Genomic DNA, 21,367 nt, shown 5'->3' on the forward strand with positions numbered 1-21,367 from the left:
TAGGCGTTTCTTTTTCTTGCTCAAAGCATAACACAAACTTCCCATGAACAGCCAAAATTCAGATTCGACTTCTGAACATGAAAGCCACTGCGTGATCTTATATACAGAATGTAGGTGACATTGAACCTGCCTACTGCGTGCATTTCCACTGATATACTAACTGTTAACACATCCAGCACATACAGGGTGTAACGGGTACAAGTGCCGATATTTCTGTTGGTAAATGAGGACGGTCTACTAAATAACATTACGTCAATATTCACATCATTTGAATACTAATAATTACAAATCGTATCTTTTTAGGTTAGGTATTATCTCCATGTACAAGTGGCAAGAGCAAGCCATTAATACCATTAATACTTATTTTCACTTGTGCAGCAGGTCAGGTGTTGAAATGCTGATACTTGGCCGCAAAATAGTTACTCTAGGCTGACGGGCGTAGTCTATTTAGTGGTGCAGTTACAGCCATGCAGAAAACATTAGGTCGTAAGGTTTGTGACGTTTTTGTGGGAAGACTGTTTGACGCAAAGAAAAAAAAAACCACGAACACACTGATGTGTGTACATATTAATGTAAAACATGAAAAAATCTGCATTTATAGTTCCTTGCACACTGTCTTCATTGTGATGCTGTTTTAATAACTAGCGACCTACATCAGGTCTTTCTAATAAAGACTGGTGTAAAATTATATATACAAATTTCACTAGTTTCAAACGAAACGAAGTCTGGTCCACGCAGTCTGGAGGGCCTTGCCACGGTTCGCACGGCTCCCTCCGTCGGAGGTTCGAGTCCTCCCTCCGGCATGGGTGTGTGTGTGTGTTGTCCTTAGCGTAGGAAGTTTAAGTTAGATTAAGTGGTGTGTAAGCCTAGGGACCGATGACCTCAGCAGGTTGCTCCCATAGGAACTCACCACAAATTTCCAAAAATTTTCACTTTACAGTGGGATGTAAGACAGTTTCAGAACTTCCAGTACTAATACTGTCCTCATCACATTGTAAAATACAAGAGAAAGAAGACAACGATCTCCAATAATGACACACTTCCAGTTGGAGGTTAGACTCCAGTGAAAGCGTTAATGGGGATGGTGGAAGTTCTTATCGCTAATTCGTGGCCAGGCAATTTTCACCATGAAACTTCGGCTAGACTTCTTGCAGTCATACCACAGACAACTGGGGAAAGCAGGTAGAACGTTAACTTTGTGAATCTTCGTTATTAAAACATTCTAAGGGCTCACAAGCCATGAGTTCAATTTTCATAGCTGAAAGTGTTAAATAATGCATAATTTTAACACTCAAAAAGTGTGAATTTCAAAGGAATCATTTAGAATTACTTATCAACCTGTAGGTCGAAGACTTATACCCTAGCAAAATCATAACTCAGTCAAATATCCTATTAGGTATGATTTTCAGGAGAAAGGAAAAATATAAAAAGTAGGAAGAAAGAGTGTAAATGAGAACATTCAGTATGCCACTTTACTTTAATAATTTGAAAATTGTGGAAAATATGACACGATGGAAGTTTCATGCAATTTTTATAACATGGAGCAAGTCCTGTGGAAACGTCCGTACTTCGTCCACCTCGCTATTAAACGATGTTAATGCATCTTCTCTGTTTGATGAATGCCCTTTATTTGTGCAACGAGATTAATATCTTCAGCTGTTGTTTCTTTTAAAGTTGTGATGACACAGAAGAAATGGGAAGTTAGACGGAAGAAAAGTCTGTATTACTTTGCAAACTAATTTAAGTCCAAAATGGTAGATTGCCAACGATTTGACTAGAAGAATTATTCATCGCTTATAAATCAACACTTTTAAAGGAATGTGTCGTAGAAAGAAACAAATTGTCACACTATCACAGTATCTCTTTTCCCAATATTAAATTGAGCAAAAAAATTGTTTTAATAAGTATTATAAATTTTCTACATTGTGTCAAAAACAAATTCTTTCGTGTTACCACATATATCAGACACAAGTAGTAGATGTAAATGTCGAAGTTGATTTCCGTACCCCAAAATGACAGGTTTAGTGTTCTATCCGCGTAAGCATGTATTGCAACGTTTATAGGTAGTTTAGCCAACTACAAGATTGTCGTTACGTCTATTTCTACATGAGGAGTGTTGTTCGTTTCATGAGAAAAGCGATTGCTACAAATCCGTTTCTAAGGATATTGGAGGTGAACGGATTGGATAGAATATATACTCTGTCTTTCTACAATTGTTGTGGAAACATAAATTCTTGCTTTGTCTATATCACAGGCTCTTTGTCTGATAGATGTATCCAGTTCGTCCATTTGCGTCATCTGAACAGAAAACTTTATTTGTCAAGCTGCAACTACCCGTTGGTGTGCAGTATAGACTATCGATTGCTACTGAGATACAATGTTTATGTTTCACCATCAGCTCCGCAGAATGCCTATTAAGATGCTTGTTATTGTCTCTAGAAGAATTTCAAATACAAACCATGCTCAAACGACCATTCGCTGGTAAGACGATTTGTAGCTTGACTGCAGCCCAGGATATATTACAAAATGGAGTTACCAACAATTTGTAAAAGCATAATTATCAATCAACATAAGCATTGTCACTTTCACAACAGATATTCTCGTAACACTTTCCACGGGCTTGTCAAACGTTTTGGCGTCACCCGACATCTGCAGTTCTCCTTGATATCGCTTGTACCACTCGTACATATCCGTCTGCACTCCACAGCGTTCGGAGATACCACTGGTGTGTCTTCGGTTAAGAAACGTTTCTGGAGTTTGTGGGGTACATTGTTTTATAGACATTTCCTTTCCACCCTTACATCGCTGAATTACAAACAGATGAAGAATACAGGGCTACAGTTGTAAATTAGTCTTTATGACTTTCGTTTAAAATGAAAATTAATGGTGAATTCTGAGCTCATCGAGAAGTACGTAGAAAAAAGAAACTGCACAACGCCCGATGTGAGAAGCTCGACAGAACCATCTAATACTGGAGCGGATATATTACATCCCATGGCGTGCTTTCGAAAAACATTTTTGCATGTAATATACTCAAAAAGTAAACATATTTTCATTAATTTGTTACATCTGTACTTCCAAGTAGAAATATACTTTGCAGCAAAACATCAGGTACCTCACACGCGGAGACCATTGTGAGAAGCGAAGGGTAGTCCCGCGCATGCGTGGCGTGTTGGATGCTTGTTTGTGTTGCATTGTACATTATTACTCTTTCTGCTTCATAATCCGTACAGAAACACTTTTTATGGGAGCTGAAAACTCTGAAAATATTTCTCTTTCAGTTTCCCGCGAGTCAAACACATTTATAATCATTGTGGTCCTTGTGTGTAGACATACGTTGCCCTCCCGTGGTTGTTTGACAAATGTTCCACATAGGTGACCAGTAATCCAATGTGTAACACCGACATTCGTATACCTCACATACCAAGCAAGTAATCGACTGTCTTCACTAAAAACATAAAGAAACAGTTTTACACATACCCCAGCCCCGACATTCTTTTGTATGCAACATATCGTCCCAGAATTAAATTAAAAACACTTCCCATCCACAGGTTCTAGCAAAGTTGTCGGTTGGTGTCCCTTTGTCTAAGGAACTTGCAAACCCCCTCGCAAACATTTCCAATTGTGTTTCAGCCTGGCCCAGTAGCAACTAGTTTGGTTCTTGGCTGAAAAGTCACTCTCTCTTCAACGTGTCAATGCTATAACTTTTAGGAACGGGAAATGAAAAATTTTAAAAAATTATCAGATCCCAAACACACACTTATATATTAGCATTACTGGATGGTGGGCTGTGGGACGGCAGTTCAAATTTCACAACACGAAATAATTTTTCCATTTAGTATTTCTCATTTCTTCCGGATGTTATAAATACTAAATGGAAAAACTGACTCGTGCTTTCACGTTTGAACTAACGTTCGACAGCACAGCAACCAGCAATCCAAGCTGCTCCGCGACACTGCATGCAACACCACTGGTCGCATTCTGAAGAAACACCGACCTGATGTTTCAGAAGTTCTCATTGGAGTTGATTGCAGCACCCTGGATCCGAATCATGTCGGTTGTCATCTCTATGGAAGCGCTGGCGGATCCTGCAATTCTGGTCGTGTTGTCCAAACCTCTTCACTATGAGGAGCGTCGAAGATGGCCCTTCCAATTGTAACTTCGCTACTGTCGAGTAGGTCTTCAGATTCGTGGGAAAGAGGCCCCCATCGTCGTACTGCGACTCGGGTCTGTACTCGGCTTTCATACGGAGGACATGGACAACATCCCTGCGATTTTGTCTTCCTGTTGATTGGTAATTTACCTCGGCTTCATCTGTGGCGTTCGACAAGCAATGAACGAAACGTCCCGAAGCAGCATTTTAGTAACTTTTTCGATGGTCTCAGTTTTGCAAAGGCGTACAGTTCCGTACTAAGTCTCCTTAACCAGCGCTTGGCGTTATGGCGCTCTTGCGTTTCTCCTGGGCGTCCAGAGTCCGTATGAGAGGTGTCCTGCTTCTTTGATGCATCAGGTGTTCGAAATAGTCATATTGAGTATCGTCCAGTAGAAACGGAAACAGTCTATCTATTGTCTCTCGGACTCATGTGACCATGGAGCATGTGCAACCTTCGTATCATGGCAGTGAGGCTGTTAATGCAGTGAATAGCGCTGGAAGGTACCAGGGAGTGTAAAGTTCAAGTAATTAGGGCGTCTTAGGTCTAGAGGAGGGGCATTCTATCCTGTTAGTGTTTCTGGAGTACAGTTACACTCTCTTTCCAAATATTAAAATGATGGCTTGGTTTGATGAGAGAAATGCTTATGATATTAGTATTAGAAAGAAGTACATATTTTCTTTTGTGACAAAAATGTTATTTTGCTAATGTGTCAATTACTTCATTTTCAACAACTATTACTTAGCTTTCATGTATGCTTTTATACGATGAACTTCAGACAACTGTATGGACTAGCAGAACATGTTGTTTGATAATGATTTAGTAGTTTGTGGTTCTGATCCTAGACCAACTATTCAAAGTGTTGTAAAAGTATTGAATATTACAAATACCACTCATTAGCACTGACTGCAATTACTATGTTTATTATTGAACATAGTACACTGAAGAGCAGGTTCGAATCCTGCCTCGGGCATGGATGTGTGTGATGTCATTAGGTTAGTTAGGTTTAAGTAGTTCTAAGTTCTAGGGGACTGATGACCTAAGATATTAAGTCCCATAGCGCTCAGAGCCATTTGAAACTTTTTTTTTGCGTACGTGTCACCTGTAAGAGCCGTATCTAGACTTATCTGGGGTCCCATATCACTCCAACTGCACACGCCCCACACTATTACAGAGCGTCCACGAGCTTCAACAGTCCCCTGCTGACATGCAGGTTCTGTGGATTCATGAGGTTGTCTCCATACGCGTACACGTCCGTGCGCTCGATAAAATTTGAAACGAGACTCGTCCGACCAGGCAACATGTTTCCAGTCATCAACGGTCCAATGTTGATGTTGATGGGCCCAGACGAGACGTAAAGATTTGTGTCGTGCAGTCATCGAGGGTACACGATTGGGCCTTCGGCTCCGAAAGCCCATATCGATGATGTTTCGTTGAATGGTTCGCACGCTGACACTTCTTGATGGCCAAGCATTGAAATGTCCAGCAATATGCGGAAGGGTTGCATTTGTGTCACGTTGAACGATTCTCCTCAGTCGTCGTTGGTTCCGTTCCTGTGGGATCTTTTTCCGACGGCAGCGACATCGGGGACTTCATGTTTTACCGGAGTCCTGATATTCACTGTACACTAGCGAAATGGTTGTACGAGAAAATCCCCACTTCATCGCTTCTTCGGAAATGCTGTGTCCCATCACTAGTGCGCCGATTATAACGCCACGTTCAAACGCACTTAAATCTTGTAGCCTGCCATTGTAAGAGCAGTAACCAATCTAAAAACTGCACCAGACACATGTTGTCTTATATAGGCGTTGCCGACGATAGCGGCGTATTCTGCCTGTTTACGTATCTCTGTACAGGGTTATTACAAATGATTGAAGCGATTTCACAGCTCTACAATAACTTTATCATTTGAGATAATTTCACAATGCTTTGCACACACATACAAAAACTCAAAAAGTTTTTTTAGGCATTCACAAATGTTCGATATGTGCCCCTTTAGTGATTCGGCAGACATCAAGCCGATAATCAAGTTCCTCCCACACTCAGCGCAGCATGTCCCCATCAATGAGTTCGAAAGCATCGTTGATGCGAGCTCGCAGTTCTGGCACGTTTCTTGGTAGAGGAGGTTTAAACACTGAATCTTTCACATAACCCCACAGAAAGAAATCGCATGGGGTTAAGTCGGGAGAGCGTGGAGGCCATGACATGAATTGCTGATCATGATCTCCACCACGACCGATCCATCGGTTTTCCAATCGCCTGTTTAAGAAATGCCGAACATCATGATGGAAGTGCGGTGGCGCACCATCCTGTTGAAAGATGAAGTCGGCGCTGTCGGTCTCAAGTTGTGGCATGAGCCAATTTTCCAGCATGTCCAGCATGACACGTGCCCTGTAACGTTTTTTTTGCAGAAGAAAAAGGGGCCGTAAACTTTAAACCGTGAGATTGCACAAAACACGTTAACTTTTGGTGAATTGCGAATTTGCTGCATGAATGCGTGAGGATTCTCTACCGCCCAGATTCGCACATTGTGTCTGTTCACTTCACCATTAAGAAAAAATGTTGTTTCATCACTGAAAACAAGTTTTCCACTGAACGCATCCTCTTCCATGAGCTGTTGCAACCGCGCCGAAAATTCAAAGCGTTTGACTTTGTCATCGGGTGTCAGGGCTTGTAGCAATTGTAAACGGTAAGGCTTCTGATTTAGCCTTTTCCGTAAGATTTTCCAAACCGTCGGCTGTGGTACGTTTAGCTCCCTCCTTGCTTTATTCGTCGACTTCCGCGGGCTACGCGTGAAACTTGCCCGCACGCGTTCAACCGTTTCTTCGCTCACTGCAGGCCGACCCGTTGATTTCCACTTACAGAGGTATCCAGAAGCTTTAAACTGCGCATACCATCGCCGAATGGAGTTAGCAGTTGGTGGACCTTTGTTGAACTTCGTCCTGAAGTGTCGTTGCACTGTTATGACTGACTGATGTGAGTGCACTTCAAGCACGACATACGCTTTATCGGCTCCTGTCGCTATTTTGTCTCACTGCGCTCTCGAGCGCTCTGGCGGCAGAAACCTGAAGTGCGGCCTCAGATGAACAAAACTTTATGAGTTTTTCTACGTATCTGTAGTGTGTCGTGGCCATATGTCAATGAATGGAGCTACAGTGAATTTATGACATCGCTTCAATCATTTGTAATAGCCCTGTGTTTGATTACCCAAGCCTTTACCAGTTCTTTGGCGTTTCAGTGCCAGCTAGTGACGCAAGCAATATACCACAACGCATGGAGTATCATATTTATTTTAGCCTATGATGGTATTTCAAAAAATAAGTTATTTATAATCGTGGCCAAGTAACTTTTAATGAATGCTGCAGACATTCCATGCGGCACACATACAAGACACTACTTTTCAGCATTATAACCAAGTCTCTGTGAACACTGATCGGAATGTTTTACTAATCGTTCAGTTTTCTCGACAATATATTCTGCTCCTTGACCTCGGAGCTATTTGAGAACTGCTTTGTGAAAGTCTTCATCGTGGGAATATCTGCAGTTACTGCGAATCAGTTCTTCGACTGCATCGACATTGTCGTCTGTACCTTGCATTGCATTGCCAAAAGAACTTTGCATCGAAATCAGTACAACGCAGGCACTGCAATATCGTATTGTCGTCTGTGATCTATTTCGATGGTGCTCCAGCTTAGCATCACCCACGTTTGTGCGACCTCGATCAAATTGTTGGTACCATTTCACTACGGATGAACGCGACACTGCGTTTTGTCGAAATTCCGCCACAATTTCACGGTGAATCTGTGTGCACGCATACTTCAACTTTTGAGCACGTTTCCAGTTGCTACGCCATTCAGTCCCTCATTGTGATGCAACTGTTATCCATACTGCAGCAGAACTGTGTCTACAGGAAAACCACAACACGTACTCTCTTCTGACGATGCATCGCAGTTGTTGCGCGATGGTCTTACCTGGAGACGACATGGGTAATTCACTTTATGATGTCTAGGCTCCTGCTTTTCGCCTCATCTAGCTTCACTGATACATGAACGTGACGCTACCATGTCTTATCCAAAGAGACGTGCACGTAGATACGTTGCTATCGATGCTGCTGTGCCTCGCGTCGCTCTTTGGAGCTGGAGTTAGCAGGGTGCATGACATGTCTCACACCAGGCTCTTTGGTTTACAGTGACCAGTCGGGCGCTTGCCACGAGAATTAGTTTGGCATCGCGTGACCACAGTTACAATTGCGTCTGTCTTGGCACTGGTCGGCTGTGGTTGGCTATGCGGTTGTCAGTTGCGGTGTTCACATCTGCTGGTGAGATCGCTACGTGCTTTTGGCTCAATCAGTACGCTCGAAGTATAATAGACTGCAGCCATGTAACACGAACTTGCTTTCTGATGTCATGGTTAAGAGCGGTAAATCTTTTACTTTCATTGCCATTCTGTATGAAAATGGAACTTCGTTCTTCGCGGACAGGTCTGAGTCGTGTGCCCACATGGACTAGGATATCCATGGTTTCTATTTCCAGCCATCATTGTACTAGATACTAAACCGCGCTCCCATTCAGTAATAAGTCAGCTCGATTCTATGACAACATTATTTTATGCATATTATCTCTGTTTGGATAAAGTTAGATCTATCGTTTAGACCTTTATCGCAGAGGATCAATGTCGAAACAATAGTTCTAATTACATCCAAACAAAAGTAAACCTTTCAGTTGCACGGCGCGTTGATCCTTAGTTTCATTAATAGTGAGTGTAGAGCCCAAACGCTATAGGGAAATAAATGTTGTAATTTCTGAAATGAGAGTGGGAAACTTAAGTTACCTTTATTTTATTGCCACTCATCAATACCCACAACCACAAATGCTGGCAGCTGACTGTCAACCTTTACCGCCGTATTTAATTGCCACAAAATCTATATTTTATTAAAACAAGCAATGATAATCACACAATAGCCTCTTTATTAAAACCAGTAATGATAATCGCATGACAGCCTATTGGGACATGATCAGTTTCATCACAGCTAGTTTATATTTGCCATACATTTAAATTAATATTTTACTTGCTACGTCAGCATAAACTGGTAAAACTAGTGACGACGATAATTAGAATTAAATCTTTATTTTCGAGAAAACCACCAGCTATCTGCAACTCTTAAACAGTCGTCGCTGCGCCCAACAGAGCCCCTGGGTGGTCCGGAGAGTCTCTGGGGCCTCTAGCGATACGTAACAGAGGGTGCAAAGCAGGAGTCCCCTTGTCTGTTCCACTAACGAATAAGTGCTTTTATTATGCTTGTAGCAAAAGTGTAGGTGCAGCACGTGTTACTTAATTGGCTCTTTTGTGGCAAGCGAGGTCAACACATAAATTATCTCCGGAAGAGGGCAGGTGCTAGAACAATTCAAAAATCGAGAACCTCGACCACGAACACGTACTAGAGTGACCATATGGTTCAACGTGTTGGTCTGCCAGATTCGATAGGCGAAATACGTCTCGGACAGAAAGAAGGTCGTTAGTTTCGATTATGTCTGCCAGCTCTATTGCAGCCTCATCTCCATCCAGCGAACTTGGGTTGGTTAGCGGTTTTAGTTAAACATTATACAATAAGTAACAACAAGGAAAATTTGTACTTTGACAGTAAAACTACAATAACTGCCGTTAAACGTAATCTGATTTTCATATTGACACAAAATCGCGTTAATAATGATAAAGGAATATGCTCGTGTGTTTCGTTTAACCCACTCTCAACACATATATCATTATCAGTAGCTTACTGACCCACATCCGAATGCTGTATTTGGTGTGGTCAGTGTAAAACATGGAGAATTAGCAACGGTCGACAGTTTATTGTGATGTAAGATCCGTTTCAGTACCCAGTGTCAGAAATGTTTGATTAATGTGTCCAAACTGGAGCATCTCTAGTATTATTGCTAACTCCGTTCACTGAATCTGCGATGGTTGACAAGTACAATGGGATGTGTCAGTCTTGAACAGCTTAAAACACTAAAGAAATGATGAAATTGTAAAGCAGTCGAAAATCCATTTACAAGGTCCACATCGTGCCATTCAAAAAAGGGCGCAGAGTGAGGAAAGTTGTTATAACTGGCTCTGGTACTTGTAGTCGATTGCTTCCCTTCCACTGTTATCGTAAAACAATACTGACCTGCTTGTTCGACTCTAATTTCTCGAATATTATCTTAGTGGTCCTTACGTGCCATGTTTGTTGGCAGCAGTAGATTCGTTTTGCAGTCAGCTTCAAATGCCGGTTCTCTAAATTTTCTCAGTAGCGTTTCTAGAAATGAATGTCACCTTCCCTCCAGGGATTCGCATTTCAGATCCCAAAGCATCTCCGTAACACTTACCCGCTGTTCGGACCTACCGCTAAAAAATCTAGCAGCCCGTAAGATGTGGTAGGAAAGGCGAAAAATCCGTTTTTTGTTAACTTCTAACATTGATCCAGTTCCCATACCACTAAATATTTACTGCACTCTAAACTTGGGTCATATGCCATTTGATAATACGCTGGTAGTACTTTATCTCCTTGCCTGTCCTGATGCATAACAGACAGTAAAGCTTTTCAGATCAGCAAAACGAAAGACATAGAATTCTATCCGGAACTGTAAGTGGTGCGATTCAGAATTCACTGAGCAGTATATACTACGGAAGACATTGCCTGTATGCGATATGCCAAGGCCAGGTAAGCGTGAAGGAAACAATGTTAGGATTTGCGACTTGAGAAAAGAGATCGAGTACAATTAAGTGACCATATCGACTGGGTGTGAGGAAAACTTCACAGAAAATTTTCAGGCAAGAGATGTGAAGTTTTTCGACGCATTAAGACGAGACAGAGTATGTAGGATCATGTAAGACTTATCACTTACATGAGACCGATTGTAATTTTTTGTTTCTGGTACTGTTCAAAAACCCTCACTCTCTCAGTTTATACTAGTCGAAGGACAGATGTTGTGTAATTGGATGATTCAGTTTAGTCAGTGGTATAGTAAACTGGAGTTAATGAATTCTAAATGTAATACAAGTTAATCCTGCAGAAGAGAAGGAAAAAAGTGTAAGAGCTCTTTATACTCGTCTATTCGTTATACCGTTTTTTTTATGTTCGCACCACTTGCAGGTCGCTCACATAAATATAATCTTAAAAGGTTGACACACGTATATGCCATTTTATGTATTGAGCGGAAGTGGATTTAAAATTTGAAAGAAACATTTTGTACCTCGAAGTGTCATCTACAGGAAAGAAGCACCATAATCCTAAACGGATTAATCATGCTCTTTCACTTCCGAGTACGGGCCAGGCGCAGCACTCACCTCCGAAGAACTTGTGTCCGTTCTCGGCGAGTTCGTCCTCGAAGGGCCGCATGGCTGCCGCTACAGTGGGCACCACCTCCATCACTGTCTGGGGCTCGGTGGCTCTCATGCACTGCACGTATGGCATGTAGACCTTCGCAAGTACAGGTAAGCATGTCAGTGGTCGAGTCTCAACAAGTGTTCTGTGAGCTGATTAAATCACGAGAAACATCTTTCGTTGCGTCCTTTTCCAAGGATAAAACTAACGCATTCATATGAAAATAGGACAATAGGAGAAATGTTCTCACGCCGGAGCAATATCCCTCAAACCGCCACCTGCCCATTCCACTCAGACTTCATGTGGTTTCCTACAATCGTTCAGGCAGATTCTGAGAGAACTGCATCATCAAAGTCACAGATCTTTGCCAACGTGAGACAGTATCTGTATTCCGATACATAACAGACATAAAAGTAAATATTCGTAACACAATTTTCAGAACGATTTTTTATCAAGGCTGGAAAGAATTGGAGCGATGAATGCACAACATGCGAGTACTAGAGATACATTCGGCACATTTATCTTGAATTCTACACTGCCTCCCAACATAGAATATGATTGTTTTAAACAGCTAATCACTTGTAGTCGTCTAAAAAATCAAGGATTAAAACAAGGTTGAACAATTTGCGTTCTTTCATCGGAGATATACTTATAAAAGTTGATTTCTACTGATACGGCATTCTCTGTTCACCTATAGCCTGCACTCCCTTCCCCCTCCTTCAAGTACCACAGATACTACAATCATTGACAAAGTCCTGGATAACTCCCGAGAACAGAGTTACATGTTGTCTCATCATCAAAACCAGCCACCTGAGGAATGTTACACCACATAATGAGTTAAAAAAGACTATATCATACTCAAGTTGTATAAATAAAAAAATACATTTGTTTGATTTTTATCGTACCTCGAAATATAGCTATCACTCTTTTAAATTTGGGAGTTATTTGGGTTACACACAGTCTGCGAAACTCGGGTGCTATCTACTCTCTTATAAGGATTCGACAGTTACCGGCACATTAATTAGCTACGTTTTTACATGTCCCATATATCATCCGAACGATATCATTTACCGAAATGATTTAGAGCGAGTCAGTTTATTGGAGGTCTGTATGTGATTAACGTTAACATTAATGAACAAATTATTGTTTAGCCCTACTCATGCAACTGAACTCAAAATCTAGGGAGTTTATACAAGCTACTGGTTTCTTCACAAAAATTTATTCATGGAATAAGAGTCGTCCAGGATAATTGATTTTAAGTTAGTTTAAAAAGTTGCTTTACTAGCTGTCAGACTTTTATGTTATTGGACAAATGATCAAAAATTTTTGTTATTGTATAATGGACGCATTTTTGAGCTAATGACAGATTTAACAATGGGTAATAAAGGCTATTTTAACACTTTTTATTAGGTCGCTTTCTGGTCTGTTTCATACAAACTTTGCAAATGATTTTAAGCTCATTTCCCAATGAGCTAAAGACCTGAGACTTTCAACGTAGGTAACAACTGGGTGACAATGAAATATTGACTCACTTTCTGCTCTGAGGTGTACCACTGCTATTTCCCCCTAGTCTTGTTCCACTTGAGTGTTTCACGGTTAGAATGGTTGCTGGTAAGTCCCTGTATGAACTCGATTCTCTCTAAATTTTACCTTCGGGGTCTTTTACCACATGTCACCGTTGTAATCTCATCAAAATGTTTCAAATCGATTGAAAAATTTGACGCACACAGGACAAAAAGGCAGAAAATAATTACATAAATAAAAATTTGTTATATAACACGTTTTTAAAACGAACTGAAAAGTATAATTTCTCCTAACTCATAGAGGTAGTCCTGAAAATTTGTTCTTGTGAATTTTTAATAGCTATGGAAATACTTTTGGAATTTAGAACGAGAAACGTGGGAAGCATGCAGTACATAATTGAAGTTCATTTCATTACTATTACCTATTGCATGCGCCTCATGGTTTTCTTTTTAAATTCTAGTAGTATTTTCACAGCTATTGAAAGTACACAGGTACAAATTTTCAGAACCACCTGAATGGTGTTAGGAATCTATATGAGGCTAGGAGAAATCATTTTATACTTTTTAGTCCGTTTTTAAAACATGTCATATTAAAATGTTTCTTATTTACACGACATTTCGTCTAGTGCTGTAGTTTTGGAGGTCGTTATTCTTCTTGAATTATGGTAGATTAAAAAAAATTCAAAATGGCTCTGAGAACTATGGGACTTAAATTGGTAGATTATTTATGATGAAACTCATTAGAGCATATCTGTATTTCGATGGTGCATTTAAAAGTTCAAAGTCCTTGGAGATGTACCTACTTGACGGTCGCGAGTGAACACCATATATTATTCTTAACACTCGCGTTTGTGCAATCAGTACTTTCTTTCTATGGTAAGTGACCAGTTATCCCAAAAACTTAGTCCATACGGCTTTATTGAGTGGAAATAAGCAAAACATGTCAGGGGGTTGATTTTTTTATCCCCAAACTCAGCAATTACGCGAAGAGAAAATCGGCTGTACAGTTTAGTAATATGCTTCTTCCAGATCAAGTTTTCATTAATATGTACACCCAAAAGGTTTGGAGCATTCTACCCTCTTTACTGTCTCCTGTTCATGTGCTACGTCAATTGTTGGCATGTTGTGCAGAACTTAATATAGTGTCACAGAATACAGGTTTTCACGGCCGCTATTTGCATTATTGGTGATATTTGTTTTATTGGCATAAGGCCAAGGTCCAAGGCATCGTCAGAAGCGCAGCCGACTCAGAAAGTTATTACAGTTTAAAGCAAGCATAGCAAGCCGAACTTGCTGTGCTTGTTTGAATCTGTAACAGTTTTGCGTGCTGTTAAAGATTCTGACGAAGTCTCCTGCTTGGGCAGACGGAACTTTAGGCATAGAGTTATGCCTTGGACCACGGACTTAAGCGCGTAACACAAATATTAACAATGTTGAGTAGTGTGTACTTTCTCAAAATATAGAGGTAGTCCATTTTCAGGGAACCAGTTTTTGAGTAGGATGAACCACAAAAGTACTAGCCGTCTTCATTAAACGTAACTAAGCAAGTACGGAATATTTTTAAGCGATAGTTGCTAGGGGAAGATGGAGACAATTCATTAACCTCTGACGTGCTAGATTACCATAAGTGTTAAAACATTTCAAGGACTAAAACACAAACATCATGGAAAGATGAAATAAGTAAGAGTTTACCGAAGCCACATGAGACACTGTCGATAAATTTTGCTTTCTGTTAATCTAGTAGAATTAGTCGTCGAAGAGTCAGTACATTAGAGAGTTATAATACATCAGTTTTTAACTATCTTATGCCAGTGTACCTAACTATCCTTGAAACACAATTAAGTTGTGAATAAAGTAATTGGTATTCTTGGCGCAACAAACGTCTTGCGATAGATTAATCGAGCGTACTTCTCTACTACATTTATTTTTTATATTGAAGAGATTAATTTTTTGTAAGGTATTTGGTCTTGATAAAATATCTAATAGTTATTTCGTCTCACTATGGGAAGTAGCTTCGCCCTGAGGCGGTCTTTGGAAATTTTATATTTATTAGGATTTTATTCCTGGCTAAAAGGAATGGACATGTCATCGAATGAAATTTTACTGTACGGGTGTACATATCGGATGGTTATAATTAAACTTTCCGTATTTAAAACGTAATAACACGGAAACTAATTGCCGTAGGAGGACCAAATTTGGTAGCATTAATGTTAAGAGAAAAAATGCAGAATCAATTCAATTGAAACACTTAATATACTGCTACGGTATATCACACCATTACATACAGGTACCATTTCTGTTACAAAAGAGGATCAAAATGGCGCCCATCGATGTCCATAATAGACTGAAAGAGCAGGACTGCAATCTGCACAGCAGAACGAAACACGTCCGTAGGTATGCTGGCTACCTCTCTTAATATGCTGCCCAACAGATCAGCACATGTGTGGATGTTCCCCTGGTAAACCCTGTCCTTCAGGTAGCCCCACAACCAGAAATCACACGGAGTGAGATCAGATGATCGCGTCGGCCAAGCATCTGGAAACGATCGGCTCACAACTCGATCGTTTTCAGATGTGTTTCGGAGGAGCAGGTGAACTTCACGAACGGTGGGGCCCCATCTTGCATGAAAACTGTTGAGTTCGATGGGTCTCTCTGTAGGGCGGGTATGACACGCTGGCGAAGCACATCGCAGCAACGCTGACCAGTCACACAGCACGTCTTTGGTCCTCGAGCGCCAACTTGTTAAAAAAAAAAAAAAAGGACCATTGATGAACGTAGCCATGAAGCCACACCATTCTGTGACCCGTCCACCCATGCACAGTGACTGGAGCTGAAGATCCCCATAGTCGGCAATTCTGTGTGTTCACCTCACCCGTCGGAGGTAAACGATCTTCGTCTATCCAAAGGATGTTCAAGGGCCAGCCCTCGTCAACTTCAATCCTTGTGAGAAAGTTGAGCCGCGCGGGATCAGCCGAGCGGTCTAGGGCGCTGCAGTCATGGACTGTGCGGCTGGTCCCGGCGGAGGTTCGAGTCCTCCCTGGGGCATGGGTGTGTGTGTTTGTCCTTAGGATAATTTAGGTTAAGTAGTGAGTACGCTTAGGGACTTATGACCTTAGCAGTTAAGTCCCATAAGATTTCACACACATTTGAACATTTTGAGAAAGTTGAGGGCGAAGTCAGCACCTCATTGTGCGTCCTATGGTGCAAGCTGCTGTACGATATGGATCCGGCATCTTCCGTTCAGTGGGCCACGGGATGTTCAACTGTCGTGACACAGCATCCGCACTGCATGACGATCGGGAATTGCGCGCAGCGTTGTCTGCCATAGCAACAGCGATTTCATCAACCACCTGTGGTGCAACCTGTCGTCGACCTCTTCCCGGAGCGACGCCCAGTTCTCCAGTTGGTTCAAACTTCATCATGCTCCGCGCAGCAGTTGGAGAGAAAGGACACTTCCGTAATCCTTTCAGCCGGCGATATTCTCGAAGTGCAGCTGCAGCGTTACTGTTGTTTTAATAATAGAGCTTCACCAATAATGCGTTGCTCCTTTTGTACAAGCTTATGTTGACACGTCAACAAGTCTGGTCAGGTGTGTGAGACTATGAATCACGATGACTGATCACGGCACCTGGTGGCAATAACTGGAATTGGACGGCGGCGCTGTGACGCATGGAAATCATGCAACCATACCCTGGACATTAATGCTACCAAGTTTGGTACTTACACGGTAATTAGTTTCCGTGTTATGACGTGTTAAGTAGGGAAAGTTTAGTTATAACAACCCAATACGTTGACAAAAGATGCTGGAAAACAGTTTTAGCGGAAGCTGGAATCTATATCGACCTGGGGCGTTTTTCTCAAAAGCTGTAAACCAAAATAAGTGCCGGCAGCCACGGAAGAGGAAAACACCATTCAGGCAACCAGTAAGACGGTATAAAACCTTGTAAGTACACATGATCACCTCTTTATCTTTCTTTGAAAAGTTTGGATTTTGTCTTTTAGGCAGTTTAATCAAGGCTCTGTAATATATTTGTTCCATCACTATGGAAACATACTGCAGGTAAATACTTGGTCAAAGTACCTTTCAAAACCACAACAGTTTGACAGAAATGTGCACATCAAAATTACCAGCGAAACTGGATAAAATGTTATCGTAAAAAAAGGCCGTAAGGTCGATCGATAGCTTTAGTAGTAAAATGAAAAGGAGAAATCAATATACGGAGTGATAAATAAATTAACTTAATAATTCAAACCTCACTTTCTACGCCCCACCTTTCATATTAGGGAAACATTTCAGAATCTGTGTTGATTGTAGCGCAGTGATTAAGGCTATAGACTCGTATCCACAAGACCTGGGATTCACCAATGCAACTCGTTTACATTACACAAAGCAAACCGGCGTGATGGGTCCTTTGAAGACGCCAGGATCGATTATCTATCCCTTCCCTGTCCAGGCTGAACTTGTACTCAGTCCCTAACGATCCCATGTTGTTGGACAGTATGTTAAACCATATGAAACTTCCTGGCAGATTAAAACTGCCAGGAAGTTTCATAACAGCGCACACTCCGCTGCAGAGTGAAAACCTCATTCTGGAAACATTCCCCACGCTGTGGCTAAGCCATGTCTCCGCAATATCCTTTCTTTCAGGAGTGCTAGTTCTGCAAGGTTCGCAGGAGAGCTTCTGTAAAGTTTGGAAGGTAGGAGACGAGGTACTGGCGGAATTAAAGCTGTGAGGACGGGGCGTGAGTAGTGCTTGGGTACCTCAGTTGGTAGAGCACTTGCCCGCGAAAGGCAAAGGTCCCGAGTTGAGTCTCGGTCCGGCACACAGTTTTAATCTGCCAGGAAGTTTCATAACAGCGCACACTCCACTGCAGAGTGAAAATCTCATTATGTTAAGGCATAATTCTCTTGTCTGAGGTTTAATTACTTCATATCGGGTGTGATCTAATGATAAAAGCTTGAATTTTCGCAATGGCGCACTGGTTAAAAACAATTACAGACGTTTGAGAAACGAAACATGTATACATTGCAACAGTATTTTCATACGACACGCATTACTTGTCTTTAAAAATCTTCTACAAATCTCGTGTGAGCTCTGTGATAACGAGGATAGAACTCTTACCATATCAGTTTGCTACTTATTGATGTATTATTTGATGCGGAATTTTCGGAATAAACAGGCATATTTAATATGATTATTGCTAATTTTTGTATTTCAGTTACGACACATTAGAGAACATAACTGTTGTGCTGTCCTGGGAGATGGTAATACAAAAATATGCTGGTTGATTAACATTTCGGCGCGTCACCTTCACAGCGTGATAACGTCTTGTAACTGGTTAAACGATAACGAATTGCGAGCTGAAGCATTTCGAAGTAATACTTGAATTCTGTAAGATAATGCAAAATATGTAAGCCATTCACGTAAACTATTACTATTCGAAAACTAAGCATATCTACCAATCATTTGATCTTTTTAAGAGGCATTCATGTCGGCAGTATTGAGTAATTAAGTGATTTGGACGGAAAACCCATTGCTACTTTTTAATTTTTGCTTAATGTGTACAGATCTGCTGCTTGGGAAGTAAGGTATACCTTAAGGTTTTAGTTATTTAAACAATTATTCTATACAATGAAGTTTTATATTCTTGGTACTTCTGTTTTGTGGGAAACAGGCCGTGGCCTGAGGCCTGGTTCTGTACCCGTTGTTTTGTCTCCTAATGCTGGAGACGTACTCAGAACCTATAAAGTCGTATAAAGTAAATTTTCACACTTCAACAAACCTGACAGCATATTTTTGAGTTTAATTTTGGAAATTATCACTAGCAGGTGGAACCGAAGTCAGAGAAACATACCTTAGGTCACGGCCTATTGTCGATTATCGAGAAATCACCGAGGATATTGTTATATAATTTACTTTGACTAGCATGGAGTGCTGCATCAAACCAGTCTCGGAGTGAAGACAACAACAACAATTTAACTTAATAACGTTTTTTCAGAGAAATGTTATTTTTTCAGGTAATTCAATAATTTCTACACTAATATTGCTTGCTAACTAAAGTTATTTACATCCTACCTTAATTACTTACCAGTTAAGATTTTCGTGAGTTCTTTGGTTACTTCAGTTTCCTGCAGCCTGGGTTACACGCATGTTCAATGGGTTCAAATGGCTCTAAGCGCAATGGGACTTAACATCTGAGGTGGGACTTAACATCTGAGGTCATCAGTCCCCTGGACTTCGAACTACTCAAACCTAACTAACCTAAGCACATCACACACATCCATGCCCGAGGCAGGATTCAAACCTGCGGCTGTAGCAGCAGCGCGGTTCCGGGCTGAAGCGCCTAGAACTGCTCGGCCACAGTGGCCGACTACATGCATATAATAATAATAATAATAATAATAACAAAAGTAAACCCCACTTAACGCATTGCCGCGCGGGATTAGCCGAGCGGTCTGAGGCGCTGCTGTCATGGACTGTGCGGCTGGTCCTCCCTCGGGCATGGATGTGTGTGTTTGTCCTTAGGATAATTTAGGTTAAGTATTGTGAAAGCTTAGGGACAGATGACCTTAGCAGTTCAGTCCCATAAGATTTCACACACATTTTTGAACTTAACGCATTAGATCTTATGCCTGTTCTCACTGGTCGGCTCTTGACTACAAGGCAGTGCGAGGAGCGATCTCTGATCATGGGACATGTGGTCAGCATGTCACCAGTCTCTGCAACCGTTATCGGATGTAAATAAATCCTGATGATTCCGCTGTTCTTTTGTTCAAGCAGCACCTCTCATTGTCTCACAGGGTTGCGTTGACCCCATGCCAGACCTTCCTAACAAAAATCTGAAGACGTACTGGGAATCGAACCCAAGTCCTTCCGTACCGAAGGCAGCGACGCTAACCATATTTTGTCTGCTTTCTTTCGATCTGTTTGTTCGTGGTAAAGTCTTCAGTGGTTCCTTGTGGATGCCACGCGAGTGGCCTCGATGAGAGGTTCACTCAGAATCTTTTATTACAGAGTATGGCCAGTTTTCAGACCGAACCTTCTGAGCTACCGTGCCTGCGCCATTCCCCATGTACCCATATGAGTCACGTAACCCGTAACACACCTTTTATTTCGTAAACGGTTACAAAAGTAATACACGATTTTCGCCAAATGTTAGAATGTCTAGAGGCACGTGTTTTTTGTGTGCTTATTATTTTTAGCGCTGGTATCAACGGAGATATTAAAGTAAGTACATTTTTCAAATGGGAGTGAATACTTTTTGCGACTGGACTCGATAGCTCTTCAGAAGAAAATTACTGTGATATAGGGTTTCTTAATGTTGGCGTTGAAACCTGTAATAAAAAATTCGAGAAATGTCTCAGAATTTGAGAGCACGGTGGCCGGAATCGGTGTTATCTGTGCAAACACCGCCAAGCAGAATCTCAACACATTTGCCTGTTTACTTGTCTGCACTGCATGCCGCTTATTTCTGCTTCAGCATTCGTTGTGTGCAGAGATTACACTAATGAGAAGAAGTTAGATGTACTATTTTTATGTGTTGAATCTAAAAGAAATGCCTTAATAGGGCTACAGCGGAACAGAGCTATCTATCCGGATCACCAATGTCGGACGCGCCAGGTAATTGCACGAATTATTAAGATGCTAGTGCGGACAGGCTGCTTGAACGTCAAAACGATGACAAAAAAGAAGGCTGCAACTAACAGAGAACACGAAGAAGCTCTTCTGACTATGACGCTATTGAATCCGCGCAGTAACACGGCACATATTGCCAAGGAATGTGGAATCAGTCACACGAGTGTCATTCGCATCCTACATCGAAAGAATTTATATTTCTATCTTATTACTACCACAGGCACTCGTCGATCGTGATTTACAACGTCGTTCAGAATTTTGTCGGTTTTCCCTTCAGCAACTGAGAGACGACCCTACGTTTTTCCGACGTGTGCACTTTACCGATGAAGCAACGTTTACTGAAAACGCTAATGTAAATTTGCATAACGTGCGCTAATGGGCAGCCGAAAATCCATACCGGCTTCGTCAGGTGCAACATCAGCGGCCGCGGAGCGTAAACGTATGATGCAGCGTCATAGGATATTACAGTGTGGGACGTCACTTCATCTCAGGCGTTCTAAATGGAGATTCGTGCGCACTCTTTCTGACGAACACTCTGCCGGTTCTTCTAGAAGAGGTACCACTGGGTATGTGACAGTGTATGTGGCTGCAACACGACCGTTGTCCAGCTCACTCGTCCCGTGTTGCGAAGCAAGCACTGAATGAGAACATTGCTGGACTCTGGATAGGACGAAATTCCGTTGTAAAATGGCC

General features: G+C 41.5%; 1 protein-coding gene across 2 annotated transcripts in view; it reads right to left on the reverse strand.

The window, feature by feature from the left end:
* LOC124804882 (pyrimidodiazepine synthase-like) overlaps positions 1-21,367 on the reverse strand; it is a 114,906-nt gene that overhangs the window by 16,860 nt on the left and 76,679 nt on the right. For both annotated transcript variants that reach the window (XM_047265260.1, XM_047265252.1), the window contains exon 3: positions 11,478-11,610. In XM_047265260.1, the coding sequence (XP_047121216.1) occupies positions 11,478-11,610 (133 nt within the window). The remainder of the gene's footprint in view (positions 1-11,477; positions 11,611-21,367) is intronic.

This window comes from Schistocerca piceifrons, chromosome 1, assembly GCF_021461385.2.
Source record: "Schistocerca piceifrons isolate TAMUIC-IGC-003096 chromosome 1, iqSchPice1.1, whole genome shotgun sequence".
NCBI classification, from domain to species: domain Eukaryota; kingdom Metazoa; phylum Arthropoda; class Insecta; order Orthoptera; family Acrididae; genus Schistocerca; species Schistocerca piceifrons.